Source organism: Periplaneta americana, chromosome 2 (assembly GCF_040183065.1).
Source record: "Periplaneta americana isolate PAMFEO1 chromosome 2, P.americana_PAMFEO1_priV1, whole genome shotgun sequence".
NCBI classification, from domain to species: domain Eukaryota; kingdom Metazoa; phylum Arthropoda; class Insecta; order Blattodea; family Blattidae; genus Periplaneta; species Periplaneta americana.
Window position 1 is genome coordinate 149929307 of NC_091118.1, and position 12247 is coordinate 149941553.

The following is a 12247-nucleotide window of genomic DNA, read 5'->3' on the forward strand; positions in this document are numbered from 1 at the left end:
ATTTGCCTAAATAACTGTGGAAAACCACGGAAAAACCACAGTCAGGTTTGTCGACCCGGGAATCGTACCATGAATCTCCGGAATGCAAGTCCCACGCGGAATGCATTAGCCACCTCGCTCGGTAGTTCTTCTAGTAACTGTACATATAGCAAGAATTTCATTCATTCATAGTGTTCTCCCAAAGGCAGTTCTCTCAGTGCAAACGCAGCATTCTCCAATTTTTTCTATCGTCTGCCTTTCTCTTTGTCTCCTCACAATATGATCCATATATCTTAATATCGTCTGTCATCTTATCTTCTGTCCCGAACTCTTCTCCCGTTCACCATTCCTTCCAGTGCATCCTTCAGTAGGCAGTTTCTTCTCAGCCAGTGACCCAACCAAATAGCAAGAAAATGGCTGTGAAATCTAATAAAATTTGTATATCGTATACTTATGTTTGTCAATACATACTTGAACTGAAAAGCTGTGTATCTGGGAACATTAATGTTAATGGAAGTAATGTTCTCATTAATGTGGTGGTTGGATGTGTGTGTGTGATTGGTGGTGGTTGTTTAGTGTTAGTTTGTTGTCAATTGGTTGGTTAATTATTTTTTTTGTTAGTTGATTATTTTGTTCGTTGTTGATCTATTGTTACTAGTTGATTTAGTTATTTGTTGTTACTTGGTTGGTTAGTTGGTAGTATGGAAAAAACGAAGGGTCACATAGGAATTTTTAACGACGCGCAGCTAGGAGATGAGGCTTATTTCAGCATAGACACCGAATTTTCATTGCTCCAGTGAGTTAGAATGGATTTTAAGAGGGGATTTAGAATTGTATGTTAGATTATAATGATTCGGAAATGAGCTTTCATATGTTAATTGTTCCAAATATATGATAAAATAATGAAATATTACTTCCTAAAAATAACTTTTCCATTAGGGTGGGAGATTATATATGTATAAAACAAAGTGAAAATCATATGTTAATTACTTTTATCGCATTTCAGAATCACGAATGATTCTGAATTTGATGCAATACGTATACAAAGTCTGAAATCTGCTGTTGATGTCCGTGGTTATACTGTTATCCTGAAATCTGAATTACACTTTCTTTTGTGTCGTACAGAAAACGTATTGAAACGAGCAGACTTTATTTCGATAAAATTGTCAGCAACTCTATCCTTGACAAAATGAAAATCAGGCTCTTTTTAAGATGTACAAGATTGTCTTATGTTGCAGTCTCTTCAGGCGATTTGTGAAACGTAGATAGGTTTTAAGGCATCGTGAAACCAAACAATTAAATCTCAAAGTTTCATTTTATTCTGTAATAATGTTGCAAAGGTGCTCCTTCTTATAAGATCCAATGCTGTCAATGTCCAGATTCCCTCAGAATTCTAGAAAATTCCCGTTCAGACTTAAAAAATCCCTTCCCTCTTACCAAATTTAAATATTCAGAACAGGTTATAATGATATAATAACGACAATTTAGTAGTTATAGCAAGTGCGACAGACAGTGCTTATTACCAAGAAAAGTACTATCATAATTATTGTTATAATATGGCATATAATTATCTGTATTTTAAAATTCTATTATAAAGTAAGAAAATCTTTATAATCTTTTGCCAATAGGACAAGTCTTTAGAAAACAATGCAACAAGTAAAAAAAAAAAAAAATATTTGATATAAGTATTGTAATGCAATAAAAATAAAAATGGCGTACTCATCTACATACAGCAATCGCCCCGGAAACTCCATTTCCACATTGTCCAGCCATAGTAGTAGACTAACTTTTAAGTACCGGTATTTTATTTTCATTTCTGCTGCACTGACATATTCAATAATTCACTTATACTGGTTCTGTTTCTCTCAAACAATTTATTAAAAAACTTAAAGTGTTCGATTATAATATGGAATTAACGACAACTGTCTAAGTCAGTGATACATAACTGGCGAGAGAGGGGTGGAAAGCATGGGGAAAGCGTTGGTTCCCCGTCCACAGTCCACCGGCGTTGAATGACGTCTATGTGACCCGTACGCAATCGCATAACCAGACACTGAATACAAATCCCCTCCCCTACCATGTCAATGACGCGGGGGTGGAAGGAAGGGATGAGTGACGTATTCAAATGAGTGACGTAACGCCACAATTGGCGCCCACTTCTGCAAGCGTTGTCTAAGTGTTATTTAATACGAAAACCAAGTATTAAACATGAATAAGACGTTCTTGACTGTAAACATGATACATACTCCTTGTTAGACATTCGCCTCATAGATATCTCAATAATATTATAGTAATGCAGAACCACTCTTTGCAGATGTTTTAATGCATAAGTGCACTATCGTTGTTGAGGAGATAATAATAATTATTACAGGAAGAAAGCACTAAGCAGATAAAAATATAGACATTTATACAAATAAGTAAAAAAAAAAAAGAGTATCCGACCGCGCTGAAAAGACCATTGTTGCTGTCCAAGCGGAACTGTAAATTTATATATCGGGTCATTCCATATCAAATCAACAAGGCACTCAACCCGACCGACTCAGATTTCTTTCAAAATTTGAGGGTTTGTTTCACCTGCCGCGCTAACTAAAACTGCCGAGTTTCATATGTCCTGTGCTTTTCGTTTTCTGTCAGTGGCGTTTCAAACATGAAGAAAAATCACATTTTTGTAAGCACGCCGCTTCAATTAAAATTATATATCTCAACAACGTCTCCAGATAAATTTACAAAAATTGGGTGATACATTCTTAATATGTAATAGTTTTTATTACTTATATTGTTTTCTGCATGTATTCAATTACACTAAAAAAACATGGTGAAACAATTTTCATATACTCATATTTAAAAATGCGGGGGTTCTATTTTAATGAAAAAAATATATAGTACGCCTCAATTAGTGATATAATGAACTGATAAGTTTCAACTTGGAAACTTCATAGGTTATAAAGATAAAAATTATTATATCACAGCAAGCGTAAGCTAACCGTATAAGTCGCGATAATTATGTCCCACACATTCGTTGTATTTAATTATATTTGATCATATTCTTGAATGTCGCTATGTAATTTAACATGTAGTACATAATTCGAATTTTTTAAATTATTACCTGAAATAAATTATTGTAACATGGATTTTGTTAAACCTGAAGTTCTGTAAGAAATGCTTACCTTTCATTGCTGAGATGAAATAGCCTGATCATCTTTCCAGACAGGATGCTGCGTTGTTTCAACTGCATTTTAAAACTGCTTAGCAAGTATAATATCCATCCTAAACAGCAGGACTGTATGAAACTTGTGTTCCAGGCACTGCGGTGGATTTTGCAAATCGAAGAGCAAGCATTTTTTCCTCTTCAATATAGCCTTTTTTAGTCACATAAACGGTATTAATGTTTGGGAGATGATGCCTTGTCCAGTCGTACAATTCCCTAGGTGTAGTTATTTGTTTATCGGATGGTCTCTGCAAACTAGCACAAGCCGCAAACCTTTTAAGTATCCCACCTACAACGTCGCATGCTCTTTTGCCATGCGATATGCAAAAATAATGCAGTTCTGTTGGAAATCCAAAATCTTCTTCATGTAATGTGAGGTTCAGGAAATTTTTTTCTGTTTTTATACTGAGCAGAGAATCCATCGGAGAAATACATAATTTTTGTGGTGAATTACAGATGTTTGTTTTAATGACTCCATTAGATATTTTTGAAACAGATGTACAGCTGTAGTGTCATATTTCGGGCAGTGTGAAATTATTACCAGATTTTTAATAGAGACTGTATCGGATGACGATTCGTTATGATATATGGTTGTCTGCACATTAGTCCTGTGATATGACTGAATTTCATCTTGGATTACGAAATAATAGTTTTCAGCGAAGTCGCATAACACAACAAGCAGGCAAGGCTGTAGAAATGATTTCATATCACGTAGAAACTTACTTTGTTCAGATGATATAAATGATTGTGTCAGTAAATCACCAAGTTTCTCCAAGAGACAGTCGAAAAATTTGTCTGTGGGTTTCATTATAGTCTCAAGCGTTGATCGGTCAGTCGTCATCCACTGCTTGTAGGTCACTGATTCACTGCAGTTTTATACGAAACATTTCTCTAAACCCTCTCTTATTTTGAATGGTTCAGGACATTCTGTACATTTCCTGAACAAGCAATTTATATGAGGAGGATTGCACACCATAGTAGCCAAGAAATGTTAAGTTGGAAAGTATAAAGAAAAATTTTCTTGAAATCCACGTAGACCTGAAACTTTAATAAATTGCTTCCGGCATAAGTTTTACATTCTGATAGGACACAGACACAGACAGTATAGTCCACTAACTCCAGCTAGAATACAATTTCTTGGTCAGGGTTAGAATTTTTAAACACTGCATATAATTAATTTCTGCTCATGTGATTTACTCCCTGATTCTTTAATCACAACAAATATTTCTTACCAGGCATCATTCTGCTTATCTCGTCAGAACAACAGAATTCTTTAACTTTACCGGCAACAGCCGCGAGCAAGGGTTTTCCAGGTTTCGGATTTGGTGAACACAAAATTCCCTTTCCCTTTGCCAGGACTTTGGCTTTCCGAATTATGTATTCGAAAGCTGAAAGAAACTCTTTTTTATATTATTTACGCTTCAGCTTTTAGGTAGTAGTGTTAAAATGGTGATTTTCTCACTTTTACCTGAATTTTGAAAATTTTCCTGCAACTGAGACAAAATTTCAGAATCAGAAAGGTCCTGGTTCCTCGGCATCTTTATATCGAAGACTTTGTCTTTTACAATATTTTCAAATTTCTGTCTCTTATATTTCTCTTGTTGTAGCCTTTCTTGTTTAATAAGGAACACACCTTGGTCAAAAAGACTTGTATTTAATGAACTTACATTTGCTGTAGAGTCGACGTATTCTTCATTACTAGAGTCATTATGAGTATTCTGCGTAATAGCATCATATTATATTTTTATTTCTTTGCGACACATAGCTCACACCTTTTGTTCCTGTTTTAAATCAGGAAATACATTAAGCATCCACGATATAACACTTCTTAAATTTTTCCTCTAATTACAGTGCCCTGATTTCTCGAAGGGATTGCAGCAAACATAGGCCTATAACTTAAAACGCGACTCCATTACATCGCACAAAACTACCACATACTACGAAAACTAACGACACTGCACTTGAAACAGATTGCACGTTTTGTATAAATTGAAGACTGTATAAACTGCCACTCATGACGGCCTGACAGATCGATGACGCAGCTTATCAGACAAGTAGGAACTCGTGCGCATGCAGTGTTGGTGTAAGACGGGGTTAAGTGCTACAAACCAATACATTGATATATTTTTTTACTGATATTCCTGAAACGTTTCCAAAATGAAACTTACACCAAGGGGAGAATACTCTTACCTCTATAACATACTTTTTCGCGAAATAATTTGTGTCCCGCATTTATAGATATTCAATGTTAAAATGTGTTTCACGTGACTATTCAATAAAGAATTCATTACTTTGATGCAAACCTATTTTTATTGAAACGTATGATCCCTTAGCTTTAAAATAAGCCCAAGTTTAAGATTCTATCTCAATTAGAAGAGAAGTTATGAATTATTTTTGTTGACATAGTATGCGACATTTTTACATTTTTTCTCGTATTGACAGAATTGCTGTAGGGATATCGTGCATTATTGAGGGCTAAAATTTTACATAATTACTTAACTTAAGGTTCTTTACCATCCTACCAAATTTAATGAAAATCTGAGGTGGTCGGGTTGAAAAGTCCACTTTTTTGTGTTGATTTGACATGGAATGCCCCTATCTTCTCACCATTCGTGAGCTGCCACAAGGGACAAAGAGTACTTAACCATAGAAATTTTTACAAGTTCATGAAAAACCATTGATTTCGTTTTAACAATGAAATTCCTACAAGTACATAACTGCAAATAATTTTTTTTTTTTTTTGAGATTAGTGAAAATATACCTATTTGTAGAAAGGTGTTACAAAAAAGTAAAGAATGCTACTGAAATTAGTTTGATTTCGAATATAGGTGATTCTTCAGGAGAGCAATTGATCCTTTCAGTGCAGCTAAGGTTACAATCGGAATAATAGATGTAGATATTCCAAGCCTCTTAAACAGATCTTTCATGAAGAGAGTAGCGGTACCTCTTGCTCCAACCAGAAGTCCGATTACTTCAAGCTCTTTTAGCTGGTATTTTTTGAGGTAATAGGAAATGGTAGGATTGTAGATATTCTTTTTTTCATTATCCACTTCTGCTGGCTGTTCCTCATCCGTTTCGAAACGCACAGTGGGATCAATTTTGTATCCATATCTTGTAGATTCCTTGAAAGCTATTATATCTATGCGCCGTGTACTGCTAGTGACGGAGAGACCATGTACTTCTTCAAAGGTGTTGTAATCGGCATGTTTAAGGGCAGTGGCTATAATTGATCGTGCTTGGTGGTGTCTAGCGTTTCGCAGGGCTTCGCCGTGCGGATAGGATCCCAGGACGTGTGCAGCTTAGGGATATATTGGATAGTTTCTTATACCAGTGCGTACTTTCACACCTTTGATTTATCCACATTCAAACAGATATCGTTCGTGGTGAAGAATAAGTGGTCTCTTATCAAAATAAACTCCTGAGCTTACGGTTTTTTATGTTGCAAAAGATTCCAGCTTTCAAAGATGATGCATAACTTTCTCTTAAAATCTGTCATTCAGAGATTTCACAATTTTGTCAACAATTTCAAGAAAGATTTATTCTATGTTATTCTTCAGGGACTTAGAAAATAAATGCTTCATTTCCATCACCAGTCAATACGATGTGGAGTCTTCCTTCTTCTTCTTCTTCTTCTTCTTCTTCTTCTTCTTCTTCTTTTTAAGTTGATTATTTAACGACGCTGTATCAACTACTAGGTTATTTTTTAGCGTCGATGAGATTGGTGATAGTGAAATGGTATTTGGCGAGATGAGGCCGAGGATTCGCCATAGATTACCTGGCATTCACCTTATGGTTGGGGAAAATCTCGGAAAAAACCCAACCAGGTAATCAGCACAAGCGGGGATCGAACCCGCGTCCAAGCGCAATTTCAGAACGGCAGGCAAGCGCCTTATCCGACTGAGCCACTCCAGTGGCTTTCTTTTCTTCTTCTTCTTCTTCTTCTTCTTCTTATTATTATTATTATTATTATTATTATTATTATTATTATTATTATTATTATTATTATTATTATAAGGAGTTGTTTCAGGTCTAGTTCTCTGCCGTTAGCTTTACACTAACCTAGGAATGCAGCCATCCGTAAGGCTGGGTTCACACTTACAGTATCTAGCAAAACTACTTTAAGTAAAAGCCCTTTTGCTTAAATATACTTAAACATGCTATTTTTTTTCAATTATTATTAATGTAGATATGCCACACATTCATCTAGCATGATTACAAAAACGCTGTACACAGCATGTTTAATCAAGATTAAACGTGATTGAGCAAAAAGCAAAAACGCTATACAGTACGAATAAGCAAGTTTAAGTATGACTGAGCAAAAATCAAAAACGCTGTACAGCACAATACAGCAAGTTTGAGTAGAGATGGAACTGCTCGTAACACAAACACTGACCACAGTTTCACTTCATTCTTAAGTCGTCTCGGATCCTAAGCCTGCTCATTTCTATCCTGTCAGTTGCAGCAGTCACTCATAAATAGGGGGCGGATGTTAATGGCCTAAAAATTTACTAAAATAATCATTAAAATGCCCTTAAACTAATGGAAAAATGACATGAAATTAAAAGAAAATGATACTTAAATATTATTCACCGTACTCACAACTTCTTAAAAATTAGTCACCTTGTTTCAATGGCTGCCCTGCAAATCACGGAGACAGGAGACAACTTCCTGGAATTTGGCTAAGATAAAGGAAAATAATAAGCAACAAAATTAAGGTTTGAAGGGAAAATTATATATTTTAATGAGGGTTTACAATGTGTTTCAATCAGGGGTGGTCCATGTTAGTGCCTTCATTCTCCGTCTCCTCCTTCTACCGCGCTTCACTTTTGTTACCAGAGCTTCCAGATGAGGGAGTGTGAATGACAAAACAAATTATGGACGCAGCGTGCATTCTTGCAATCTTTGTGTTAAAAATACTGTGTACTACAGTAGACATCCCTTTCGAACCATGTTGAGGACAAAACGTCCTGTCCAGGACATGGTGAAAGTTTCCCCCCTTCCAAACATAAATTCTAAAGGCACCCTCGTACCGACAAAAGAACAGTAACGGTCAAAGTCCTCACTTAAACTAAGCTGGTGTCAAGCTTTTTATATTACTTCCGTTGTATGAAGTGAAGCCTTCAGTGGAATGAGGGATGGACTTTGTTCCAAACTATAAAACTCAAACTTCACTGTTATTCACTTATTCATTAGCTAATTACTACTGACCTATTTGGTTAGAAAATGATTTAACAGAGCTATCGGTAAAGAAGAAAGTAAAATGCATTCCAAATTATCTAAAAGTTCTTCAAAGTATTAAAAATGATTAAAAAATGCCGAAAAAAATATAAAAATGACCTATTAGTTAAAAAACGTCAAAAAACGCAATATAAGAAATTACTTTTTTACGTTGATATTAACATAGAAAGGATTTCTATATTAATAGGCATCGTCCTAATGTGAAAAATAAGATGACTTTTCATCAACATCCGCCCCATACTCATAAATGTCACCAATTCTTTCCTCTTTTTCCTGAATCATATTATGCAAAATGCAGCACTTCAGTGTAATACCCGTTGCCTTTTCTGGATCCTGAAATACGTTCTGTAAATGGACTCTTATATACGGTATAACTTTCATCCAAATAGGCCTATTGAGAGATTCTAAGAGAAATGATTCGGGAGGTACTTTCAAGAAATATGTTGTAAAATAAGTATGGTATCGCCGTCTTATCATCATAATCATTGTCATTGTTGTCATCAATCAGTCTTCTGATACTAAGCCTGCGGACCTGTTACAGTAGCTCTGAAGCCTATAAGCCAGCCTTGAGCAGTGGCTAGCTAAACGCTTCAGTTAAGCTCTAATTTCAATGTGGGCGAGAATTATGTTAATCATGATTCACCAATATCAATTTACCAATTACATAAACTGTTAAGTCATGCGGGAGTATGCCGGTTTAATAATTGAGAGGTCTAGTGTTCCATTCCTCTGGCAGTCTAACCTGACTGTATTATGACTAGGAGTTCGTTCAATATCAACAAAATAGTTTCCTTCTTCCTGTTCACCAACTGAATCTGCTTCTTGTCGAAATAAGGTGAGGTCACCAAATGAAATTCCATTAAATATAACACTAAATGAGAAACGTATTCCCGGTATTAATTTATGGGTGCGAAACATGGGTTATGACCAAAAAAAAAAAAACAGAAAACATAATAGTTTTGAAAGGATAGTGTTAAGAAGAATTCTCGGACTCGTTAGAGATACTGGGATCTGGAGAATAAGATATAACAAAGAAGTTTACAATAGATACAAAGATTTGGAGATTTTAGTAATAGTGAAACTCAAAAAATTAGAATGGGCTGGACATGTTCAGAGAATGGACAATAATTCAAGCATACCGAAGATGGCTATGCAGGATCAGATATATGGCAAAAGACCTAATTATTGGAAAACCTAGGAAAAGATGGAAGGAGTCAGTCAAGGAAGATTGCCAGCAGCTATTGAAGTGTAGGAATTGGGAAGTGAGAGCCCGGGATAGAGAAGATTGGAGGCAGAGAATCAAGAAGGCCAGGGCCCGTTTTGGGTTGTAGCGCCGATGATGATGATGATGATGATGATGACGATGATGATGATGATGATGATGATGATGAGAAACGTATTTTTATTCATGTCATGCATTTTGGCATTTTGGTGAATACGAATTGGGTCCGAATAAATACATATTTGAAATATTCAGTACTATAGTCCCGTCGCTCTTATTTCCGGCAGCCAATCACGTTGCAGGTCGGCTACATTTAAACGTGTGCGTCTTGTGATTCGCTGCTGATTACGTAATTTACTACCTAAGGCTCGATAAATATTTAATATATCCGCCCGCCATTTTGGCTCTTTCGTTGGCGTACGCAGAAAGCACACTAGGACGTTATTTTCCGCTCAATTATTTGTTCAATTACAATGCGTTTGATTTATTATTTATTATAGGAGCTACGACATGATAAGGTTTAACAGTGCGGCAAATAGATTCCTCGTCTGGTAGCTCGGCAATGAAAGAACACAAATGGCGAACGATACTACCTACCTAGACTTTATAGAGCCTTCACTTCCTAAGGCGTAAGCAGAGGAGATGTCACGCCGGAAAAAACAACGACGTGACTATAGTTAGGTCTCAGGGTAAAAAGGGTACAATACTAGTTGGGTCCCTTCCATGCAGGTACTTATGATTTTATCTATGAACGTTTACATCTACATAGTAATCATCTACATAGTAAATGCTATTTCGAGAATGATGAGCAAGACTCGAAGCGCACTACAGTTACGAGACGAGACTCGAAAGACAAGTGCAACGAAAACAACGAGCGAGAGCGGCAGTTAGATTTGTTCATCTCTATTACGCACTAACCTTCGTATATCTTTCATACTTTTATGTACCTTAACATACAAATTTATAGGTTTCATTTGTTCACTCCTTGTACAAAACTATTGCGGGGAAGGTTTTCTATAAGTACTTTGATTTCCCCTGCCATTATCATTTCACTAATTCTCCATTATAGCCATATCGTTAGTTTAAAGTGTCTTAAATTTAATAAAGAATTATATGCAATCTCCCACTTCAATACCAGTTAAATGTCTGTCATTGGCCTTAATCCATATCTAGTTTTTTTTCAACCCAACGTGTTTTTCGACCGTTATATCATGGATGTTTTGTAACATGAGATTAGCATGACGCCGGACTTCCACCTAAGACAACACGAGATTTTAAAATTAACAGGAACCAAACATAATATTCTCTTTGGCGGTATTTACACGACCGTACAACGTTGAAACAACACTTCGTTGATTTTATGAAACCTCCTATATGGCAGTACACAAAAAAAATTTTCGGAAGGAGGAAGAAATTATTTAAAAATCAATGAGCCTACGTAAGAATATGAAGTAATTTGTTAGGAAACGTTAGTGAATATAGTGAACATAAATGACATTATCGAGGATCATTGTAGGACTATTGATATTTAATTAATTTTTTCTTCCTCCTGAAAATATATTTTCTGTACTGTCACATTGAAAGGTTTCATAAAATCAACGACGTTTGTTGCTTTGTCGAGATTTAATTATTTTTGTTTCGTTTCCAATAATATACCGGTAGTATATTTATTTGAATTATTTCAATATTATACTGTAGCTATATGCATTTGAATGGTTTTAATTATGAAGAGTTTTAAGTGCTTTTAGCTATATAAGATGTGTTAGGAGGTACTGAAAATGATTCATTCTTTTGTATTAACTAATTTCAATTTTATTTCAGGGCAAATATTTGGACATTGAGTTTGATTACAAAGGAGATCCTCTTGGAGGAACAATAACCAATTGTAAGTAACTTGATATTATTCCAATTATTTTGTTTTTATTAGGCTGTTAACAAATCACGATGCAATATTTTTCATGTGATTGAGTTGTTTTTAATGTCATGTCTTACAAAAATACAGGGCTCCTACAAAAGACCTTTCCGGTTCTATGAATCTGAGGTGCATGAAAGTAGTACCAATGGAAAGAGAAACTCAAAAAGTTTAGTTCTTTACCTTAAAGATGTTCAATGTGTCTCCCCTTCGTAACACGGCACACATTAAGCCTACTCAAGTTCCACGTAGGTACGCGGATTTTCCGACCCCCAGATTCTGAGGTTATGTCTGTTCACCTTACTAGAAAGATGAAAAGTGGTGTCGTCAGAAAACACCACGGAACGAATAAATTCATCATCGTTTTCAATTAAAGTCTGCATACTTATGCTGAAATTTCTTGTAGCACTTTGTCCTCTAGTTTTAGAGCTTGCAGCACCTGTAGTCGGTACGGATGAAATCGCAACCACTTGCGAAGAATCTTGCCTTAGAGTCAGTGTACCAATTATGGATTGTAGGCCCACTGGGTGGATCTGCACCAAATTTTGTTCAGTAATGCCGTTGCACATTAATAACCTACTGGTTCACATGAAAATCAAGCACACAAAAAGCTTTTCTGTTCTCTATAGCAGCCATTTTGCCTCAACAATGAACAAATTTGTTTATATGCGCTATTATGAGGGAGTGT

The 12247-nt window shown here is 35.7% G+C and overlaps 1 protein-coding gene across 1 annotated transcript in view; it reads left to right on the forward strand.

Moving 5' to 3' along the window:
- Myo95E (Myosin 95E) overlaps positions 1-12247 on the forward strand; it is a 463721-nt gene that overhangs the window by 347358 nt on the left and 104116 nt on the right. The window contains exon 6 of the mRNA XM_069818692.1: positions 11469-11532. Within this exon, the coding sequence (XP_069674793.1) occupies positions 11469-11532 (64 nt within the window). The remainder of the gene's footprint in view (positions 1-11468; positions 11533-12247) is intronic.